General features: G+C 39.3%; 2 protein-coding genes across 3 annotated transcripts in view; both read left to right on the forward strand.

Moving 5' to 3' along the window:
- The window catches only part of LOC131664192 (uncharacterized), a 55,789-nt gene extending 50,468 nt beyond the window's left edge, over positions 1 to 5,321 (forward strand). For both annotated transcript variants that reach the window (XM_058935090.1, XM_058935092.1), the window contains 2 exons: positions 3,489 to 3,577; positions 3,910 to 5,321. In XM_058935090.1, coding sequence (XP_058791073.1) covers positions 3,489 to 3,568 — 80 coding nt within the window. In that variant the 3' untranslated portion in view covers positions 3,569 to 3,577; positions 3,910 to 5,321. The remainder of the gene's footprint in view (positions 1 to 3,488; positions 3,578 to 3,909) is intronic.
- Positions 5,322 to 6,337: 1,016 nt separating this feature from the next.
- Positions 6,338 to 20,880, forward strand: LOC131664286 (uncharacterized). Its single transcript, XM_058935258.1, has 5 exons — positions 6,338 to 7,107; positions 16,096 to 16,455; positions 18,857 to 18,977; positions 19,449 to 19,621; positions 20,108 to 20,880. The coding sequence occupies exons 1-5, from the start codon at positions 7,047 to 7,049 to the stop codon at positions 20,173 to 20,175; spliced, it is 783 nt and encodes a 260-aa protein (XP_058791241.1). The 5' UTR covers positions 6,338 to 7,046; the 3' UTR covers positions 20,176 to 20,880.
- Positions 20,881 to 24,127: the final 3,247 nt, after the last annotated feature.

Below are 24,127 nucleotides of genomic sequence, written 5' to 3' on the forward strand. Positions count from 1 at the left end.
AGAACACGGATCGCTGGTGATATATTGTAATATTGAGATAGATACCGAGCGCGCCCACGAAGCACGCAAGATTTGCTTGATTTGTAGCGATGAGTTTTCTTTTTGACTTTAATGGACTTCTCGTGTCATGCTTTCCAGCCCGAATTATTGATATGCGCCGAGGCTTGTCGATCAACTTCTTGCCTTTTTACGAGATTCTCCGGCTAAAACTTTCAAATGATTCCTAATGGAAATCAAGTTTTCGAACGGCATTTTTTTTTATACGGCATTTGACACTGCTGATGACCCCTGGTATGTATACAATTGAAGGAATAACTTGGACAAACATTGGATAAATTAAAGAATCTGCATGAATCCGACCAATCAGCATAGCTCGCTTAAAGTTCACGCAGAGTACCAAACTCACGGCGCAAATTCAGTTCTTTTCATTGCGATTTTCATCCAAGAATAATCAAAGTTACACCCCAATTAGTAAACTTCGAACACGTTCTGTAAAATTCACGACTTCTGCGTGGAGCACTCGAAATCAAAGAAACCTCTCTTCTGTCTCGTCGCCGTCATCTCGTTGCGAATGCAAATGAAGCACAAAGCTTTTCTTCGGCCAACTTTTGAAGCAATGAGAAACGTTAATGAAGCTTGGCCCACAAAGGGCCTGGTTATTCTCTTTCGTCTAGCAAAGAATTAAAGTTTATCACGCGAGAAACCGTGCCAGGAGAGAAAGAGCGAGTGAGCGAGAGGAAAAAAGAAGCAAACGCGAATGCGCTCGCGATAAGAGCCCGATAAACACGTACGCGGTCGAGTATAGACAGAGCGAGAGAGAGAGAGAGAGAGAGAGAGAGACAAAGCCCGAGTGTCGCCCGCGGGAGAATAACGTATTATCAGTCAGAAAAAAGAAAAACCAAATAAAGAAATCTCTTCTTTCTGCACTGGTTCCCAAAGGGAAGTTCCAGTGGGCGTCGATCGAGATTAATGTTGACTTAAGAAAACGAGATTTATCCTTTTATATGGCCAGTCGACCGGGCAAATCCTAAAATTGAGGAGGGTCCAAGTGCGCTATCCGTCTCAATCGAGCGATGCTGCTAACCAAATTTGCAAGCTTAGCACCGCAGCCTCATCTGTACAGTTGAGGATACGCTCCTCCAACGTGTAATTCTTTTTCCACGTCGGACGGCTGCTGTTGAAAATTTTAAATGCCGATTACTGAGAGTACATCGCGAGCCTCTCGCATTCGCTCGATTACTCAACGTCTGTCTGCTGAGTGTAAGCGCGTGACTTCCCGACCACTGCCAACTCGCCGGCGGCGGTCCTAATGCGAATTTCCGCTAGAGGGAAAAAATGGGTCAGCGGAGATTTATCGTGCACTCTCACTCTCTTGCCGCTTGCGCGCGCGTGTACACACACGTGCACAGATACTTTTTCTGAGCACCGAAATCAATAAGACATTTCCATTGAAAGGTATCGTCAAAACAAACTGAACTTAGCAGCTGAGAATGTCATATAGTCCCTCTCTCGTAGCGACGCTGCCGTCGAATTATTTACCAGGTTGCAGCTGTACGCACGCGTACGAGATGTATGCGGCCACAGCATGATGAGTTACTGCCCGACCTATAATACTGGAAGCTCGTAGACCAGTTATACATCTCGCAAACTTACCACCTCAAGCACTATATGTCTGGATTTCAATCGTTTAATTGATGTTCTATACTTGCTTCTATGAGATTACGATCTGTTAAACTTCAAGTGATCGTTTCACCATTCGCAAGCTTCATCATTAATGTAAAGGAGTGGAATGTTAAAATTAATAATTGAGTGTCAATAACTAACCCATATTGCTTGATTTTTCTTATAAATTACTCGATATATACGTAACAGACGCGTATAATTAATAAATCAAATCTCAAGCAATATTTTATGAACAATTATACAGAAGCCAATTGCTATACTTCCAATTAATATTTGAGTAGTACATTAGTAAGTTCAACTTCCAAAGTGAAAAATAATTAATAAAAGCTCAACTCGATTAAATAAAAGATGCGAAACTGACTGAGCTCATTGGTAATCGATTGTAGATATTTCACGAAAAAAGGGGCATTGAAAGAAAGCGATCGAAATGTAACGAGAGAAGCTTTCAGGATAGTCTGAGGCCGAGGCCCATTTATTGACATCGAGAGAAAGAAGCAAAAAACGCGCTTAGCACACTTTTAAGCTTGGCTTTGTATTCGAATCTCCTTTTTTTTCCAGTAACAAGTACGTTTTAAATGCGCATTAAGCACACTGACTCGTGAAACGAGGTAACGGCAATTACGGTTGCACGCGAGGAGTAGTAAGGAGGGAGGAAAACGGGAAGAATATTTTTCGGCAGCTAATTGGGAGACGATCACGAAATGAGGCTGCAGTAACCAGTTGCTCATCAAGTAACAATTGACAGGATTACTTTTCAAAGTGTGACAACTTTTTGAGTCAATACGCTGTCATGTAGCTATGTATATAAATAAACGTGAACGTCGACGAAGGTAGGTGAGTCGATAAAGAAAGAAAAAGAAACGAAAGATTGAGAGCTAACCAGTCGAATGAGTTATTTCCTTGGAAATACTACCGGAGATTAGACCTAGTTCTCGACATCTTGCTTGCTATATGAAGGAACGATATTTCAATTGGCAAGAGGGAGAGAGCAAAAATTGCACTCTACGAAAGAAAAGCAAGGGAAATGCATTCTCGACTAGTTGATCAATTGTAAAAAAAAATAAAGCAGAGACTTATGACGTCAAACTTTGTAAATGTAGAGTGGAAACAAATGCTACATTTCATATTTACTAGTTATCTCGGTTGTCTTCTTAAAAGGAAATGAAAAAAAATTGAAAAAACAGAAACAGACATTGAACTATTCGAATTAACCATGAATCTCTTATCTCTCAATTACGTTACTACTTGTTCTTATTTTCAATTTATTCATGACTTATTATACTCGTAATTACCATTTTGACCAGTTCACTATTTTTACTGAACGTAATTTTATGTAAAAAGTGTCTTTCTCATTTATTGTGCAAATAAAAGCATATCGTAATGGACATTTAATTTGAAAAGTACCCAACGAGAGCAAGGATGTCAATGATAATGCGAAAAATTCTTTTCTCTTCTTGCCTACCACTTGCACGAGTATTGCTCACCTAATGAACTAGATTCCGATGAAAGCCTACTTTCCCTATCAAAAAGTTCCGATACCTTAACGAGGGAGCACCCTATCCCCTTTGCGAAAGCGATCCACATACTTATAAACTTTTAACCGCAGTCAGCATTGTCGCTCGTAACTCTGTCAATTTCAAACTACTCTCTTTCACTTTTTTTCAATTAGAAGCAACTTTCTAACTTCAAATTGCATGACTGGAACTAAATTGGATTGATCCCTGATTGCGCTTGAATGAATGAATGTTTTATGCAAAGTTGGCAAGGATAGTAGATTAATGGAATGAAATAAAATTTTGTTACAGAAAACGGGACAGGACAAGTTAACGTGAGTTTATCAATTATGCTGTTAAGCATTACTGCATATCTTCTTCTTGGTCATTAATCAAAATTGGTATGTTTAAACACTGAAACATTATTATATTAATATTCCAAATCTCATAAAATACGCCTCACGTGATATTGAATTCAATACGTTTACTATCAGTTACAAACTTTTGATCATGTGTTCAGTAACAAAGATCTAAAATGATTTTGCAGTTTCTACCAATTTTTAGTTTTAATTTAATTCTAAATGAATTACGCTATATTCAATATTACAAAATATAGTAACTGTGAAAACCCGTAAATATGAATCAAAATCACGTGAAAATACATTGTATTTTTATTTATGATTGGATAAAACGAAATTATATCTTCACATTTCTACGTATGTTTGTGTTACAGAATTTTTGACCACATTGAAAGAAAGTACAAGCTCAAATTCATGCAGACTTATCAGTTTCATATTTAACTCCAAAGAATATCGATACACCAAAAATGATTCAAAAAACAATACTACGAGACGTAAAAAGAGGATGGACGTAGTGATATTGTGGTTTATTTATAAACTTCACGTGCAAGTTGTACATAGTGTGAATGCACCTGTGAATATGTATACTATTGTGATTCGATAATAAAATATCAAATTGATATATCGAGTTAAAAGAACGGCGCAGTATATTTGGAAATCGTGAAAAAAAAAACATTTTTTATCTTTCTAATGACAGTTACTGATCGAACGATGTTAATAAATTACGAAAGAGGGTAAATATCAGCCAAAAGAGTCGAAGTAGGAATCTAATTTTCAAATCATCCATACGATAAGTGCGCTTGTAAATCTTCGAGACCATTGAGAATATGCCTAGTCTTGTAACTAATCACAAATATTATACCAAATGGAATATTATTGCTGTTATCCAAGTTCATGTTTAGTTGTAAGGTAAGAACATTTTTTATGCACCTTAAACTATGCATTTTCCTAGAGCAATCTAATGTATTAAAATTAATGAGCGCATATATTAATTTGATTTCAAAAATATTAAGGTGTAATAATATCTCATAGTAATTAAACAAATATGCAAATCATTAGTATTAAATATTGATGTTGCATAAACTTGTACAGTATGCCTATCACCTGTTACAGTGTAATAATTATCTACAAACAAACTATAAAAAATTTATAAATCAGTGTTATGCCTGTATACAAATATTAAATAAATGATTTTCATAAAAGTCACATCAAAATAATTCGAATAATTGATTATTTTTCACATTAACTAGATAACAGTTTGTTTTTCTAATATTTGCTTTCAATTTAAAAATAGCATTAATATAGAAGTATGATAATTTTAACATCAGCTTCATTAATATTAATTGATAATCATTCTTTTAATGTGATTTCTGAAATAAAATAAACCTCAGTACGAAAATTTTAAAATATAGACATGAGTTTTGTGAAAATCATTCTCAATCAAATTATTATGTAATATTATCGAACATTCAATAAAATCTTATAATCAATCATAATAAAGTCAAACATGGAACCGCAATATAGCGCTCGTGATTTACAACAGTAACAAAGCAATGAAATTATGTAAATAAGAATATTGTACAAAGATTAACTGTATTTAATGATCATCTTCTACGAAAAATTTATCAATCATTGTTCTAAATGCAAACTGCGAGTAAATCATTATGTAAAATATTGAGAATCCAATTAATGTAAGGAAGGATTATTTAAAGAAGTTGATGTGTTAGTTAACGTCATAGATATGTTACGTAAAAAGTTACACTTTTTTTAATAAAAACAAACCCCCCATCAAATGGAATGAATGATATCCTCTTTTATTTCTGACCTACATCACAGTTCTTTAAAACTTAAATTCCTCTTCGACCGAAGAAATTTGTCAGTACTCGTGTCATCATATATCACGCGTACATATTACCTAAAGCCGCTATAAAAGTACTTTTATGTTTTCGCAAGACGCGGAGAGGATAATCGAGCTGCCCGGAGTAAAAAAGGTACAAGGTATACGCGGGCGCGCTTAGTGTGAAAGTTTTACCATGAGATCGAGAAGAATTTCGCGTCATTAAATCCGTCAAATATATTACATCAAGAACGTGATAAATTTTCCACTAACGCTCACGAGTGTATGTAGTATATGCGCCTATACGTATATAGTCAGCGCATTGTCGTAAATTCGACAACGGCAAAACTCTCAAGTAACTCAAGTGGAAGAACGACAACATTATTTTACACTTTACGAGGGGTCAAATATAACTCGAGCACGTGTGCGCATCGTCATTATCTTACAAATCGCTACGACTTATTCCGTGAAGTCTTCTATCCATTAAGAAATCTGAAGTACAACGAAGAAACCTTTATTTGTGATCCTTTGACTCGCTTCATTTCATCAGCGATAAAAGAACTTTCAAGCTATGCTTGGAATTTACAATTTACAACTTTCTTTTTTCTTTTTCCTTGTTTATTTCAAGAAACTTTATTACTCGCAGATGTCAAAAACTTCAAAGTTTGCAAGCTTTTTTGCATACGAAAATCTACTCTGATAAAAACGTGTAAAAGATATACTTGAAATTTTCATTCAGTGAAAAAGTAGAGAAATATATAAAAAAAAAGGAAAGGCTAGCAATCAAAAATAAATAATTGATAAATAAAATGAATAAAATAGCTAACACAGCCACGTTCCGTGAGCGCAGGTGTGCGCAAGCTCGAGAGCGCGCAAGCTCGGTAGTGAACGGCCGGAGAGAGGGGGGTGGGGTAGAATAGCCGAGTAGTCGGTTCGACGGCAGCGGCAGCAGTCAGTGCCCGCGGCGCAGTGGACGTGGAGATTCGGCCAGAAAAGCGACGACGCAGGCTCACGACCCGCAGTGATGTCGCGAGTTTTGCGCGCGAATCGCTCGCGTCGCGATCAGTCGTATTTCTTCGAGGCATCGATCTGCTTTCACGCTTCACTGAAAGTAGAACGAATCGATGTAGATTCGGCTAAATTATAACGACCTCGATTGCTCGTCGCATTAACTTTCGATTCTCAAAGCGAGTTGTACACATATGCGCGCGCGCGCGCGCACACGCACGTAGACACAGACACACGTACACACGTACACACATATACACACATGCACACAGGTTCTGTGCCCCGGAGTTAAGCAGTTAGACGCTCAACTTGTCACGAAGGCCGTGCTGGTGCGGCTTTTCAAGTGACTTTTCTACGAGTGCGTGCTTGTAATTGCTTCAAAGGAACCGACAGTTTGACGCCCCGGCACATCAATCAAGCAATATGAAAAGTATTCGTGTTTCAAGTCGGAAGCTCAGCGTCTTGACGTGAGGCAAACTTTCGATCAGCAGCAACGCACGAACATTGCCGCATTGTTGATGAGAATGATGCGCGAGGCAGTGCGGTACGCAGCTAACCCCGCATGAGCAGTTGGCAGACTGAGAGGTGAGAAGAACGGAGGAGCAAAGAAAACGAAGACACCGAGCTCCAGAGCGCGAGAGACAAAGAACGAGAGTGCGAGTCAACATGCGAGTCGTCATCTCTCTGGCCGTACGAGCCCTTTTGCTGATCGTCGCTTTGACGTCGGGTGAGTGAGTGGATAACAAACCGGATGTTTGTCGTTGACCGATTGTTCGGCCGCGAAGCATACGAGTGCGCGTTTGCTCGGCGTTATTGGATGATTTAGGAGCCGCTGCGTAAATTCAATGCCCGAGCTGTTATCTCTGACTCTCAATGGGAATTGCTTGCTGCAACGGCTGATTGCCTTTTCTTTGAAAGAACAATCGCGCATGTTGAGTTAGATTCGTCATTGCATAATGACTGACCCGACGTGAATCAAGCCGAGAATTAAACTAGATGAAACGAATGTACATGCGTAGCGTGATCAAATTATCACATCTGTTTGGAGCAAATTCAAATGTTTAACGTTGAACTTGGTCAAGCCCAAACTTATTTACTGAAAAGTGATTTTACTGAACCAACAGTCTCTCATATTATACATAGCTTCGGTAAAGCGACGCGTGCGTAACATATTTATAAGAGTCCAATTAAAAATAGTTCTATTCAATTAATTGACATATGCATGCATGGTATATTTACACTCTTGACTCCACTATACATAGATAAGATGTGCGTTACACACCGCGAACAAGCGATGCGAACCTCATTTGCAAATTAGCAAACAACGTATTTGGAAACGCTACATTGCAGGCTCGAGCTTTCCGCGGTTATAGACTTGATATAGCTACTGTCGTCGAGTACGAGCTTATGAGTAGACGCGTTAAGCGAAAGGGCTAGAGTTGCGCGCGTGCATTGATTTGACGATTTTTATTCGCGTTTGAATCTACGTGAATGGGGCTGCATGACTTTGGACGCGCAAACGAGATCAAAGCGACTGCGAGTTGAGATGCGATGAGGCATAGCCGCGTCCCACCAATAAATGTCCCCATGAGCGCGCGTACCATGAAATATTCATGACACAATACATGGCGCAACGCACCACCGGCATAATCACAAGGTTGCTCGTTCATTTGGCAATAGCCATTATCAGCGCGTAACGCGTAAATATAAGAAAACACGTGAATATCTAGCTTTCTTTCGGCGATAAACAGGTGTATAGGATTGAAAATTAGTTCCGTATATCGATAGATTTCTCATTTTAGATACGTAGCTAGTGACCTACATCGTTCACAGAGGACATTGACTTTTTAAGTATCGCCAATCGTATTATAAGTTATTTTTTAAGCATACAAGCTAAGCGCCGTCGTCTGTACTGACGTATTTCATAGACCATCAGACAGCCAAGAAACTTTAACTGAAATGTTGTTTTTTTCCATTTTCTTCAAACTTTAGCGCGGAAGCTTGTAAAGCTTTTTCGTCGATAAAGCAAGTATTCGTCAGCGCGAAAGTTGACATATTTGTTTCCCAAAGTTAGTCGCGTTGCTCGGACTTACGTCGATTCTTTTATGGATTTCCATAAATTGCTGACTGTTGTACTCGTGACAAGAGTAATTTCGCTATATATTATTCATAAATCAACGCTGTGTATGCGTGTATGTGTGAGTGTGTGTGTATGGCTCACATGCTATAGCAATAAGAAAAGTAACATAATAATAATCTGAATGTTTGCATTAATTATAAATGTAGGTTACTATGATAAATCTGCTCTCCAACCGACAGGGCATTACAGCAACAGGTGTAATGTACGTGCACTGTAATGTAAATTCTGAAACTACGAACAGCAGCGAAAAATGATTACTGGGCAGAAAAAGCAATGATACTAAGAATATAGACTGTAATACGTAGACTAAGAAAACTATCAATTTAGAGGACTAGTATATTTTTCGCGTAAACGGCAGATTGTCACGAACTGCTAGGCAATAGAAATTCACTTTAATAAGAAACGCTGATTTCAATTAAAAGAAGATATAATAAAGCTAAAGTTATTTCTCCTAAAAATGACTCACAGAGGGCATTAAAGTCACAAAAATCTTTGTGAAGTACTCGAAAGTAGCCGCGAACAAGTCGATGGACTCTCCTGCGAAAGAAAGTTTTCCTCGTGCATTGTACGATTATCATATCAGCGGCATTATGTATGGCGAGCTTGGTTAAAGTTTGGAGGACAGTTATCGCTCAGTGCGGACGAAAGCTCCCGCGAGAGAGCGAGACAGAGAGAGAGAGAGAGAGAGAGAGAGAGAGAGAGAAACGCCTCGAAGATCGTGCAACCTAAAGATCCCAAGGGGACTTGTACTTAAGCTCGCGACGGCATCTTGCGCCGTTACTTCGCGCTCCATTGGGGCCGATGTTGCTATTCGCGTGGACTCTTGTAGCAATGGTATAATCGGGCAAAACGCTTTAATGCCGAGGACGCGATCATGTTTGCCGCAAATATTCTTCCCGTTCTACTCATTTTATACGCGATCTTCATACACTACTGCATACATTGCAGTCGGATTTCACTTTAATGAGAACTTATTAACTAGTATTCTTGGAACACTGAATTGACAAGTAGATTGTACTTTTTTTAACAATTTTTGATAATGACAAAGTACAATAAAAACATGCACATTGTTTAGTTTTCTGATAAATATACAATCTTTTATTAATTTTAACTTAGATTAGAAAACATTAATAAGCTTAATTGAAAAAGTACGAAAATGTATAAGCTCATGAAGAACCGGAATCACCGTTGTACTAGATTAATAGCAATAATATTCCTTGAAATAGCATATTTGATAGAATCAGCATTACCAATCCAAATTAAAAATCAATGAGATTTCGCTAATTGCTCTAATTTAAACGTGGCTTTCAATAAACTCGAGAATATCGTATTTTCGCCAATACTACAGATAAAAGCAGCTAGATTCATAAGTTTCATTGATAGTACAGGATCGAATAGCAGAGGAAGATGATGATCTCGATTGCACAAGCAATTCAGATTGATGTAATATTGGAGTATCCAATTATCATGCGCACCGCTTAAATAGGTTAAGCTGGAAGAGAGAGAGAGAGAGAGAGAGAGAGAGAATTCAAATTATTTGACTATTAATGTATTGATCGTAATATGCTATATACAGATTTTACCTAAATGCAACTATAGATATAACTATAATGCTATGCAACGGTAATGAAATTACAAAGATCATTCTAGTAACAAATCAATGTTCATAACCAAGGCTAAATATTTGAAACACTCCATAATATACACTTGCCAGCATGAAAACGCATACATTAAATACGTACAAGCTGAAAGACATATGTTCATAGAGCTCTACCTCAGTACAAAGGTATATTAATTATCCTCGTAGTCGTAAACCTCATATGCGAGTATGTGCGTGTGTGCGTATGTGTGTGTGTATATATGTGTGCGCGCGCGCGTGCATGTGCATAGGATCGGGTCGGACTTTCACTGTACATTACAAAGTGTCATGCGTGATCTGAAGTTTGATCGTGTCGTAGCAACTCGGTGGCAAAGGGAAAGGGGAGGTTAAGAGTTACGACATCCCGACTAAATTGATCGCGCGTAAAATAAAAAAAAGGAGCGCTCAAAGCGCCTTGTAATTTCCATTTATACTCACGTAGAAGAGCAAAGCAGCGCGCTGTGGCTGTTGAGTGAAACTTAGTGCCGCCACCTCGTAGATCTTTGTTTAACGCAATGCTCTCTGCCACTGCTGCCACGAATCTTCATTAGCTCTCTCTCTCTTCTCTTGCAAAAGTCTATGTCGGCATGCGCGCGCACGCGCACGTATGTGTGCGAGTTTGCGCGCCGCTTCTCTGTTTAGCTATAGTCCCGTGGCATGCGGTATATATGCACTGTTAATTCAGATAAGCAGCCCAATCTTATTGCCAAGACAACTCTGCAAGTCGGCGAATTTCATAAATTTTCTATCAGGCTGCAGGCAGCGCCAGCGGCTCGTACGCTTAATTCTTTCCAACGTCTCTTTATTGTGCGCCCACAGCAATTATTTTTCTACTGTAAACTCTCCCTTTCTTTATCTTTATCTCTCTCTTCTTTGTAGCCCCGTATATTAATGAGTAAATCAAGCAGTTCTTTAAAAACTAACTTCACGAGCTAGATAACGAGAAACAGAGGTACATATCAGATGTTGAATCGTTTTTCTAAGTTTATCTTCATCGATGTTTTTTATTTTGGTTACACGATATAAAACAAAATAGATCAGCTGAAGAATCGAGAGAGGGAGAGAGAGAGATACACATATATAAAAACATTATTGGATATCTGATCAAAGTGCATACAAAGAACGCATTCAACATCTCTGAATGTTGTATAGTCTTGTTCCACGAACTTCACAATGCTGCTCTTTGCAATTGTTTACAGATCCCGAAAAACACGTATAGATCACATTGATTTTAATATTCAATCTATTGAGCTTTTTATACCCAAATGAAGATTTGTCCTTTCCTGGCTGCGCGTCCGAATATGTGTTTACGGTAAAATATAAAATACCTTGAGCACCCGAGAAATGCGTACGCAAGCAGAAGCCTTCTAGCATTACACCATGTCAGCCGTTTAATCCAAAAAGGAGGCCATATACGCCACGAGTGTATAAATTACCACCAAGCCAGAAGCCATTGAATAGCTTCATTACTAATTTACCCTGGTCCTCTTTATGCGGAAATTGCATCTTCCGAGGATGACTCTAAAGCGCGGATTTTCCGATGCGATATATATTGTCGCCATACCAACATATTCGATCGTTCACAACCATGAATTTTCATAAGCTTCACTCGGCAAGATAAATGTTAATGTTTTCTACATTCATTTATTTCATTTATCACTATCGCGATGGCTCTTTGATAGGATCGCAATTATCTCGGACTAAATTGCACTTTTTCGTTTGATAGAAAGTTGCATCCTTTTGTATAAATATCATGATACACAAAAAGAGCAATAATTTGTTACTTTTTTACTCTAACAAATATAAGCTTTCAAAGAAACGAGTTTTGAGTTCGAGAAAGTTTAGTTTTCTTTTTTTTTCTTAAAGACGTTGAAATCGTAAAGTAAACAGCATTTCCAGTAAAGAAAACCGGGTATTCCACAGTGAACTGGACTGTGGTGCTACTGTATCCACTCGGAAAAAAATACGGATGAGAATGTAGGGTAAGTGCAAATAACTGACCTCGCCCGACGCCGGTAAACAAGTGGAATAGAGCGCTCTTTCGTCAGACACCTGTGCTCTTGCGCTGTACATTTCTCCTTCGTAAAGTTTTACACCGTAGACTTGCAACATATTGTCAAAGGAACTCTACTCTCTGCAATATCAGCTTCGTTGTGAAGTGTACTTTTTACATTCTGTCGTTACTCGCAATATTCGTTTCCAGTTTTTACAGTAATGACAGCATTTCGCTTCAAAAGAGTGATTCCCGACAAAAGTTATATCTCACTTTACCTTTTTGCAATCTCATCATATTTTTATGTATAAAGCTCTTTACGCATCGATCTAATCAGTACATCCGTGGATTGCTGACAGAAACAAACAAATAAACGTTTATAATTTGTAGTTATTTGTTTTTTTCTGTTTATTTTTCTTTTTGTAAATATATTTCGTATTAATTGTATTGAATCAGTAAATTTGTTCTAGAGAGTAGTTAAAAGAATCAAATTATTTTTAAGTTATACTCAGTATCAATTGTAGAATTTGATTTGACTGTCAAAGAAAGACAGCTTGAAAACATAAAAATAGATTTAATTGTATTAACCGGAAAACATATATTGTAGATCCAAAATTTGTTATTTCCATTCATTGAAATTCAGCTATCGAATTGTTTTGTTGGTATTTCATTATCTTTTATATATTCTCAACAAATACGGGTTCTTTTTATTTATTTATTTGTTCACCAACGGAAATTCACGACTACAAACAACGTCTACAAGCTTGCCAATAACAACGTTATATACATTTAGATTGATGGTACTGTTCCACAAAGTCAATATTTTATTGCAACAGCGTTTTTTTCATTACTTGGATTGAATTACTTCAGCCAAAGGAAATTTTCACTCATCTTAATAAAAAAAATCCATTACAATATCCTGTGAAAGAATGAAAAAAAACTTTGCTGGTTGAATAACCATTTTGAAAACGCGGAAGGGGAAGTCATCTCGAGGCAGCGCCGCGTCACAAAGGCTTGTGCGTATATACGAAAACAAGCGCATGAAGCAAGGGTAAAACTGGGAGAAAAAAGAGGGACGCCAGTACTTGTCGCTCGACGCGAATCGGTCTCTTACTTCGCACTTGACGCGCTTTTGATCTTGCGCTTGCGTGAGTGAAGTGGCCAGTACTACGAGTACACGCACCCGTTCATACAAAGGGTGCATGCACTTCCTTGTTACATTCTTTCAGTTTTACACTGAATCGGAGCACTGAAAAATTGTGAAAGGAATTCAGTTTCGATATATAAAATAAGTCTTTTCGTGCGTGAATTTTATGTATACCAATTCACAACTGTATTCGTCATAATATATGCTTCTTTTGAAATGATTTCCGCTGTTTTTAAATATAATTTTGGACACATCATCAATTATGTTTCCTACGGAAATGTAAATGATTTTGAAAAATATAAAAATATTTTAGCCGATTAAAGCGTTTGTAAGTATATCCTGATTCGATGTAATTTTTCCATTCATGGAGCTTCTTCGCGAAAATACGACATTATTTTAATGAAAAATGTGCAAGAATAACAATCACATGTTAGTGCATAGTTACATTCCATGATATCTCGTTCGAGGTAGGTCTCAGAATCAAATATGATTAATGAATATTAAACGGCAAAAAGAAGAATGTGACGGGGCAACATGAACGTAAAGTTCAAAGGGCAAAGCGTTAAAACAACGTGGCGATAAAAGTTTCAGGGATCATTCCGCGTGCGCGACACCAAAGCGAATGAGCGATGACGAGTTTGCCGTAGTGGTGCGCAGTGCTGGCAACTCTGAACTCGTTCATGTTGGCCCTCGGCGCATTTCTTTTTTGCCGCGCGCGCGGCTCTTGAAACGTACGACTCGTCATCGCCCGCGACAAAAGCTCCGCGGGCTAGCACTCGAGTCCGTTCTCCCGACGCGGCTTTTGAGGCTCTGACAAACGGAGTCTCGGGCTTTGATGTGTCACCGACAATGACGAGAGTCGTCGTCGTCGGCGTCATCCTCATCCTCCTCTTCCTTCTTCCTCGCGCGCACGCTTCTTGCCGTGCATCGCACTAACGAGAGAACTCAAATTCGACCCACTCGTGCTGCTACGTGCCCTCTCTCTTTTCACTCCACTCTCGACATTGCGCCTTTTTTTCTCTTAATACTCGAGAGCGTGGACGATCTGCTGCACCCAGGGCGAGACAAACTTTCTTACTTCGTCGGCAACAGATGCCTGCTTCAACTTATAGTCTTGATAAATGATCTACAGTGTTGCAGCTTTCAACTACACTCTACGATAATTTCGAGTTTTTTTCAAGAATATTGCTATACTTTTGACAAATCGACTTTCTGACTGATATTTTTCAATTTTTCTAATATGTGCCTGATTCTTTTCGTAGGAATATATTTTTAATACTCTATCACTTTTTATAGCAACAATATCTAATTCTCATTGAGCGTTAACAATTATTAAACGTTTATAAGCATGAATTAATTCTCGTAAGCTTGTTAGCTTCAACATTGTTGGCGAGTGCATCAATTACCATCCAGAAATAATGAGAAATTGCACACATCGTATAATCACTCGATAAATTTAGTACGATCAACATCAGTTGCTTTATACATGAGGGTATCGATAATTGTCACTCGCAATAACTAATTGTGGCGGCTGTAATAGCTCAATTCGAAGCGCCAGGAGAAAGGAAAAAAGCGAGTGCGAGGCCATCGACCGGCGGGTGATAATGTATAAAAGCGGAGGCTCGCTTATTAAGTCGCAGGCGCATACGAAGGTGGCGCGCGTGCTCTCGCGCGAGCACCGAGAGCTAGATGCCGCAACCCCGATTACCGTTGGTTTATTCAGCCGAGAGCGAGCCGCGTATCGCAGCCGCGCGGTATAGATTTTCCGATAGGTCGAAATTTTAACGCATTCCGTCTGACCTAACTAGACCATATCTTCTTGCACCGACAATATTTACGTTTTGCCGCTTTTGCGATCTGGTTGGCACGCCGCTAATTAAAGTCGAGCGCGCGAGGCTCTACGGTCGAATTGGATTGATCGGTACGGCAAAAGTTACAAATATACGCGCGTCTGGATTTGGTTAATCTGGCCAAGTTCGGCGCGAGAGCTAACTGCTAAACGAGACTGTAAAGGGCGAGTATCGACGCGGAAACGCTATCGGTTTTCGCTCGACCCCAGGGTACGCGACGTCTCTCTTTTTTCCGTCTCTTTATTTTCTCGTTGTCGCGCCGCGCCTTTTCAATGACGAAACTTGCACTGAGCTGCGCAAATCCGCTTTATGAAGCGCTGCTTGAGCGCGTACCCATGCAATTCGTTTCCAATACTCCGATGAGTACATGGGATTCTTCTTGGCACGAGAATGATCGTCGTCTATTTTATTTTGAAATCGTGCACGCGATCCAATACTATCAAATGAATGTGTAACGGCAGACGGAATGGATATTTGTATTGGATTTTATTTAGGATGCATCAGTTTTCCGATAGTACTCTACATTTTGTTATTATGTAAATCGCAGAAGCGTTCTGATATCACACGAGTACACGGATGTGCCGACTTACCCGAGACAACTCCGGTTTAGGTGAATTTTGAAAAAATGTTCCTGTCTCTGAGAACAAAGATCAAGTTATTGAATTTTTCTGCTCCAAAAAAATTCCAAATAAGCAAGTGTTATTAGACATTCAAATGTTTGCTTGTAGTCTTTGATATTATATGTGGAAAGGATCCAGGTAAAAGTTTTATCTGATTGAATTTCGTAACCGAATTATTTGTTCGACCGTTGAACAAAGTTCTATTGGAAAACAATTAGTCAATACGATGAAGTTCCTAAGCATTTAAAAATATTAATATTATGTATTCATCTATAGTCGGTTTTCAAATGAATAGCTAAAGCTCAAAATCGTAATTCTGACCACAGGTGTGCTGTGCATCAACATCACTACAGTGGACATCCCATACTTGATAAGAGCAGGCAGCACAGATCCAACAGTGCTAGACTGCAATTACGAGCTAGGCAAATCGTCGACTCGTGGTTTAGTGATCAAGTGGTTCGTGAATCAAGATGTGCTCTACCAATGGATACATGGCAAGCAACCGGCAGGTAGCGATGAATTCAGAAAGTACATCGACCCTTCGTTTAAAGCCAGTGACGATCCCAACACCATGTACAGAGCAGTGAAACTAGTCAAGCCCGGACACGAACTCAGTGGGAATGTCAAGTGTCTCATTTCTACTTATTCCGACGAAGCTGAGGCTGTGCGAAAAATGCTTGTCTACTGTAAGTACAATTTCCAATTTCAATATGAGCGCATTCAATTGCTTTGAAATTTAATACCAACTGAGTTCAGTTTGAACGTTTTAATAAAACAGTGGATTGATTTTGTTTCAATTGGACCATTGTTGACCGTAGTTTTCAATCATACCGGTATTATTACAATTCTGCCTTGTAGCGCGCATCACAATTCTACTCTCACCGTTGATGATATTGAATTTGTTTGAAGCATGTAAATTATCGTCAAATACGCGGAATAACGAAATGATTTCATTATTAAAATATTCATGATCACAAGTTGAATTTTAATAATTTCGATATTGGTTGTACGGACAGTTATTTACTCGTACATTATTAAGACATTTATAACGCTTGCAAATCAATATGAGTGTACTTTGCGAATATCCTCATTTCAATATTTTAACACAGGCAAGTTCTTCTTTTCCGTCATTTGTCGTCTTAAAAAGACTATATCTCGCGAAAGGTGATCAATAAAGTACGTTAGACTCAATTACACGGTAACGGGAATGTCTATACACGAAACTCATCTATTGTCTGGAGGTCGTCTGAAAAAATAATGGAATAGGCAGAGATTCCTTTACCGCACGCTTATAAGAAGCAAACGATGCCAATCAATCAATCACGCGCGGCTACTTCGCTCTCTCCCTCTGTTTCGCCGCAGAAAAGACGAATCGCGCTCTACCCAAGTGACTAGGTAGGATGGATGTTTCGCCGCGGTGTTCCATCGATCAAGCTGTACGATTCCAAGGGCGACTCTCTCTTTACAAAATCGCGCGCTTTGGGGACTGGCCTGCCGAATTATCTGCAATCCTGGCGTTTCCTAGAGAGTTGAAATATGTTCGCTGCTTGCTATATGAATATGCTTCTAGAGACTCGACTCCTGTTTAAAATGGAGTATCGTGCACTCTCACGTAAGCAATCTGTAACAAGCAGAGTGGGAAAAGCTATTAGGCCATGCAAACAAAGTATAACTTTTCAGAGGTTCAACAGTTCAATCACATTTTGAAAAAATCTTTTTTGCCACGGCTCACCAAGATAACCGTTAGAACATCGACCGAAGAAGAACAAGTCGAGAAAACGGCGCAGTTGAACTTGTTATCACAAGGACTAAGCTCTCGCACGATTCACTCCTTGTCGCATATTGCGATGCTCTTTGAAATTTTCTGCAAAGTGGCTCAAGAAATTACTGGAATCGCAAACGCGGAAGAGACAGAGTCCATTAACATTGGCTCTAATGAAAAAGTTGGCGATTATTATGGGGATTCGATCGAGTGAACTATTCTGTGAGTAGCTGCCGACGATGGAGTCCGTATATACCAATGCAATCGATGGTCCTTCGCCAAAGGGAAAAGGAAAGGGAAAAGGAAAGGGAAAAGTCAGAAACAAAATAACAATTACCGAAAGCGTTCAACTTTGATCGTCGAAGCGCGGAGAAAAACTGAAGGTTGCGTAATACTCTCGGCGGCATCGCGCACGTACAACCTTTTACGTGCTTCGCGTTTGCATTAGCGATTTACTTTCGCGCTCCAAGCGACACGCTACACACTTGCGCGACGTCGGGGCGCCGCCGCCGACTTTGTATATATACACACAGCCAACCAGAACAAATCCTCGAGCGCTTTAGCGGCGTTCCTTCGCGCTAAAAGCACTTTGCCCGCTGTACCAGCAGCGGCAGCGTCAGCGGCAACGTCGGCGGCGCTTGCACTAGCAGCGACCGCCCTCCTTTGCAATATGGCGAATGTATAATGCAACGCTTACGCTTCGACGGGGCTCGGGATTTAACTCGTCGCTTTCACGCCTCGCGTGAGACGTGTTCGCGAGATTTCGCCTTGCTGTCGTCCTCCTCGTCGCCATCGTCGTCGTCATTATCTTGACAAAGTGCATCCTCGACGAATGTACGCAGCAAAGGAACAGCATCCTTCCTTACACGCGTTCTGCTTTAGCGGGTGCGTGGAGCGGCACAAGCGCTGTGTCTCGTATGAATATGCATGGATAAAGCGTATATATCGAGCTGCCGTTCGGTAGCAAGCATAATACGCCTGCCGAGCACTTGCCCGTTTTTTGGCACTATCGCGCTGGCGCCGGCATTAATGCAGCCAGTTTTTTTGCCGGCCTCTCGCGCGTTCGCGCGCGCGCGCGCCCGTCCACGTGATAGTTGCCGAGAAAAAATATCACGAGAATTAATAGGCGCGAGGGCGGGAAGAGGACGAGTGTAGATGGAATTTCGCGTGATAATGAGTTCATTAGTGTCGAATCGATTTCCCATTTCCGCGAGGTGCCAAGAGACCTGCTGAAAGCCCTCGTCCCCCTCCCGGTCTGACTAAAATACTAATAGCTATGGCTTCTACGCTCACTCCTTTTTTTCTCTCTTTTTACGTGCTTGCAGCTCCGGCAAAAAGCTTACGGCTGCATCATCCGGTGCTGAATAAAACTGCAAACCTCCTCACCGTCACTTGTCTAGCTGAAGACCTCTATCCACGGCCTAAGATCATTATTCATCTGGACAGGTGAGAGACAGGTCACTTGGCTTAAGCGCCCCCTGAATATGTATTTTATTTTGTACGTGTGTATCTGTGTGCGTGTGAGCGTGTGCGTGCGCGTGTGCATGTGTCTTTGCATGCTTTGCTCCATGCAATTCTCTTTCAGTGTTTCTATTTGCATTTAAACAAAACACTTTTTGTAAGAATCGGTGTATTCTTTTTGTCTGCGATAACTTATTGATTCTTGCTTCCGTAACTGACATTTCCATCAAAACAATGAATCAAAAGATAAGGCAATGAAACAAAAGTACGAATTTTAATCAGTATTCAATATAAACCGATTATCCATTCAATTATGTCAGTAGCGGAATATAGGAGAACACTGTTAATTACTAAAAACTGCTCGAATTTGCTTACCAATTAAATGTGCGACTAGTTGTGCGAGAAATTATCTAACTTAATGTCACTATAATATTTCCGTCTTTTGCCTTGAATTAGGAAACCGATCGAATTTCAACAACAAAGGTATAAAAATAAAACTGATGGAAGATTCAACGCTGAAGTAGTTGCTATCTTGGAAGCTGACAGAGTCGGGCTGCCGGCAATATTCCGCTGCGAAGTTTCCATACCGGAGGCCAATTACACGTCTGCACAGGAATATGTCTATAATGGTAATACTTCATTATGTTAAAAATACTTAAGCAGATGTAAAATTAATTCCAATTAAAAACCGCACGATGTATTACATTCTAATATCTGAGAGATAAAATAAAAATATATACGATTAGCCGTTGGTAGTTTCAAAGTAGCAGAATAAATGAATGAAACATTGTGCGATATAATGCAGCTAATTAATTTAATTTGTCTTTGACGAAAAAAGTCTCTGCTGCTGCTGTCACTACTATTTCGCACTACTCATCTCACTGGCTATTAACTCTGCAATGACGAAACAACGGCCCCAGGGAAATTAGAATACTGCGCGGTTCCCATTTTTTTGCCGCGCGGGTGACAAGTATAAAGACAGCGTTACACATTTTATGAGAATTTTTAATCCTCGTAAAATGATCAATTTAAATGTTTACATACTTCAAAATCTCTCGACTTGTTATGCAATTTCTCATGAATAATGCATTACCTTGTTTTGTTTGGAATTACAGGAAGCCAGGTACCATGCTTATCGTTACTAATTTTCGCTCTAAACCTTATTGGATGCAAGAGGTACTAGTCGGGACAAAGCTGCTCGTCACCAATATGTCCAAGTGCCTACATTAGGAATCAATAAGTGGACGAACACTCATTAATCTAAAAATAATATGAAACTTAACAGAGACTTTCATCGCTGTGCGCGAAAGGTATTGACAAAGTTATAAAAAATGTGTCTATAATTTAAAAAAAAAATTAAATCTCGAGTGGATAAAGTAAAAGCAAGTTATGCAAGTTTAAGATGTTGCCAACTTGTGTTTATATAAATGTTAATTAAGGTCTAAATTTGACAACGTATAATATGTGTGTACATGTTTTACAAAAGAAGCTCGAAAACAAGTCTAAATAACCGACACTCACATATGAGTCTGTATATATACGTATGTATATAAGTGATTGTTTAACAGAATATATACATAATTTGATCGTTACTTCTACCTGCATTAGCTGGTTTGTTCTAAGTCAATGAATCACTGCATGTGACAGTAGCAAATATTATGAATTTATAACATTATTGTTAATGTAAAGTACTGTACATACTCATTACGTTTATCAATTAACATATTCATTGAAGTCCGCATCAAACTGATTAAATACTGCCTAACGTGTTTTGCATTCATTTTCATAATATTAGATAAATTTAATTACTTGCAATTAACTTCGGACTTGATGACATGAGGTGGATCTGAATGTGAGCGATTAATGTAATATTAAAGAAAATGCATTGATTTCATGGCTATTAAAGTCAAATTATCAAATTTATCTGTATTCTTGTTCCATTTGTCCCTCGTCATTTCAATTACGACGCATGACAATTATCTTTGGTAATTATTACTGTTTTGTGCATTCTTTTACGTTTATTTTCTGACTTCACTGATAACCGTTCATTTATTATTTTTATTGTATTAAACGTATGGAATTCAAAGCAAAAATCTAAAGCTACAAACGCAAGAGCAATCAAGTGCAGCTGGTTATCCAGGTAAACGTATATGCCGCCCGATTGACGGCAACCGCAGCGGCGCGCCGCCGCATCTTGCGGTGCTTCGGCTGGGGCGGCCGCGCGCATCGCTGAAGTAATCGATTTTGGCGCGAGTTACTTCTTTTGTGGAAGGAGGGGGAATGGGAGGCCTAATCGTCGTCGAAAGCCGCATATTGCGCTTAATAAATCTTAGCTCGCGGTGAGTACCATATATCTACCGTAGTGCACGCATTTGCATGGATTCATTTTTTTCCCCATTCACATGGGGATGAATTCAAGTTTCACCGCAGTTGGAACGATCAAGTCGTCAGCCATACATAAAGGTCTTGAGTGGCCTCAACTCTTGACGTAATATTAATGACGTTTACATTTTTTTTATAACAAGTTCTTCACCATAATGCCAAGTAGAATTGGAATTCGTTATATACCCATCAGATGTATAAAAACAGCCGATTACTAAATTCATTAATGACATCTCGATTTTGCACGTTCTAATTTTGCTATAAGGTCGATCAATTATCTCGAAATTCAGAAATGAAATTGTTATTTATAAGATTTTGGGGATAATAAATCAACGATCAGCGCAGTAAAGGCTATTTATTAACGAAATGTTGCCACGTTACAAATCACGAGTACTTTTTCATAAAATTAAAGGCCCCGCATAATTCGAAGCGTGGAGCAGTAAAAAGCACCTGACCAAAGCCCATGCTTATGTAATGCTGATTAAGAGGCGGTTGGTGTAGTTTGCAAAAAAATGTCAATAGCTTATGAGCAGTTTTGCGGAAAACATCGATTAATTCGATGCGATTTTTAATAAATTTACAAAAGCGTGCGCACTGCTAATTTCTTTGCTTTATTATTTTATGGATTATTTAGAACTAAAAAGAAATAAATCAAAATATTATTTTCGACCTATTCATCGGCTCAAAACCCGTAGAATTCGAATTTGACTACATATTTACGTTATCTTTTCTTGCTCGTTAATCACTCCCCCTTCCTCTTAAAAAAAAATTTAAATAAATAGAAACGTTTTTACTTACACTACATGATTTTCAGATAGGCCACATTTTATAGAACGATAAAATCGAAAAATAGGAATGTGCACTTAAAATTTTGTAACAGAATTATCTGAATATTTAAAAAAACGATTGCGCATTAATTAGTTTTTATTAATTAATTCACCTGAGTCACTTGTCATCCAGGTTCGTACATATATATATATGAATGTATAATATACGGTAAATATATGCCTGACGGCGCTCCAGTTCGCAATCGCTTCCGCGAGGCCGAGCCGAGTAGTCCGCCGCAGGCCTGGAAAGTGCTGGAGGCGCCCGATTGCCGACCGCGCACACGAAAGGAAAAATGACTGCGGACGACGTGAGAGTTGAACGCTGCACTTTTCTTTCTCCTCTTGCAAGAATGTGTGTGTATACACACACATACACACACACACACATTAGGACTATTTTTGTGCGATTGTCAGTTCAACGGTACTTTTGTCATTCGTTCGCGACAAAGGTTAGTTAAAAATTTTTTCGTGTCTATGGCGCGCATAAACGAGGGACGGGGTTGTGTGGTTCAATAATGAAATGATTGATTTCAAGTTATATCATCTTCTCATTGCAATCAAGTTGAGAAGAATGAAATATAAAAGATAGCAATTTAGAGTTCGAGTGAGACAGTTGGCGCTGTGGAATTATAAGCTTGCTAATAACAATGTTGTTCGGGGCAAATTGTGAAAACGGTTGAAAGCACATAGATAATATCGGGAGACAACGCGAGCAGCAGTTGAAAATCGACGCATCTATTATAGGAAAAGCAAACGAACGAGATAATCATCCTGTAACATATACACGCGCGCGCCGCGCACACAGATGCAATACTTGCGTGCGCAGAGAATGCGGCTGCTCTTATCGCTGGATATGGCCGGGCGATGCGCCATCTCCACCAACCTCACTTGCACGCGTTCTATATCCGCGTCGTGCAAATTAATTTATACGCCCGCCGCGCACGCGCGCGCTCACGGCACACGGCTGTGCTTGAGAGAGCGCGCGATATGACAGAATTAATGCCTTGCAAGCGATAGAGATCGTGACGCGCGTGACAGAGCAGCGGATCTACCGTCTTTGCCGAATTCCGCGCCCGAACAAAATTATATAAGTCCACTATATGAATATGAATGTTGATTGTCAATAGTACGGGTTTGATTATCGAGGGCATTCTTCATACGCGCTGGAGTTACGACATAGTTACACGCAAACAAGCTCGTTTAATAATCACCGTCGTTACGTTCGGCTGTCAACTCTGTGATCATTGCTGCGTGGATACGTATGGCACAAAAAAAAGTTGCCTCTGGCTTCTGCGGCGTATTTTTGGGGACTAATCTTTAGATCGCAGACTTTCTCTATGAGCACTTTCAGTTTTGGCACATGACTACAGTTAATTGACGTTTGAACGTTCTGTAATTGACCCGGAGCATATCTTTCATTAGAAAGATAATTAACCATCTTGCACATGGCTGAGAGATCTGCTTCGAGTACTTGTCATGAATGAATTGTGCTTAATACCCGAGTGATATAATGTGCCTATCGTTTATGAACTGGGCGTATTCAGCTCGCTTACGTAATTACTGATTAAATGCGTCATTTAGCTTATTCGAAAATGCACAAAATGCTTACGTCATTTGGAGAGATGCGTTGCTTACACATTTGTTTCGGGTTATTATGACATCACAACTATATTTCCCTTTAATTAAAAAATAATAACTCGTCAAGTTAACAATCGCGATAAATCTTTATATTTGATGTATATAAACTGACCGTTGGATTGTGCTAGAAAAGTTTGTCACAAAACAGCTGAAAAAGAAAAATAAATTATTAGCAGAACGGTTCTCTTTTTTCCTCTCATCTCACGCGTTAGCCTGAAAAGGAGTAGAGGAGTATACACGTATAGTGTAAAGAAAATTCACGCACAGCCCTTTACATGTACGTGTGTG

Source organism: Phymastichus coffea, unplaced genomic scaffold (genome assembly GCF_024137745.1).
Source record: "Phymastichus coffea isolate CEN01 unplaced genomic scaffold, Cenicafe_Pcof_1.1 PCOF00043, whole genome shotgun sequence".
Taxonomy (NCBI): Eukaryota; Metazoa; Arthropoda; class Insecta; order Hymenoptera; family Eulophidae; genus Phymastichus; species Phymastichus coffea.

What these genes read in the sequence shown, in the direction of transcription:
- LOC131664286 (XM_058935258.1), top strand. Translation starts at nt 7,047, where the DNA reads ATGCGAGTCGTCATCTCTCTGGCCGTACGAGCCCTTTTGCTGATCGTC. An exon ending in GCGAAAAATGCTTGTCTACT is followed by an intron (nt 16,456 to 18,856) that starts GTAAGTACAATT and finishes ACGTGCTTGCAG; the next exon opens with CTCCGGCAAAAAGCTTACGG. An exon ending in ACAGGAATATGTCTATAATG is followed by an intron (nt 19,622 to 20,107) that starts GTAATACTTCAT and finishes TTGGAATTACAG; the next exon opens with GAAGCCAGGTACCATGCTTA.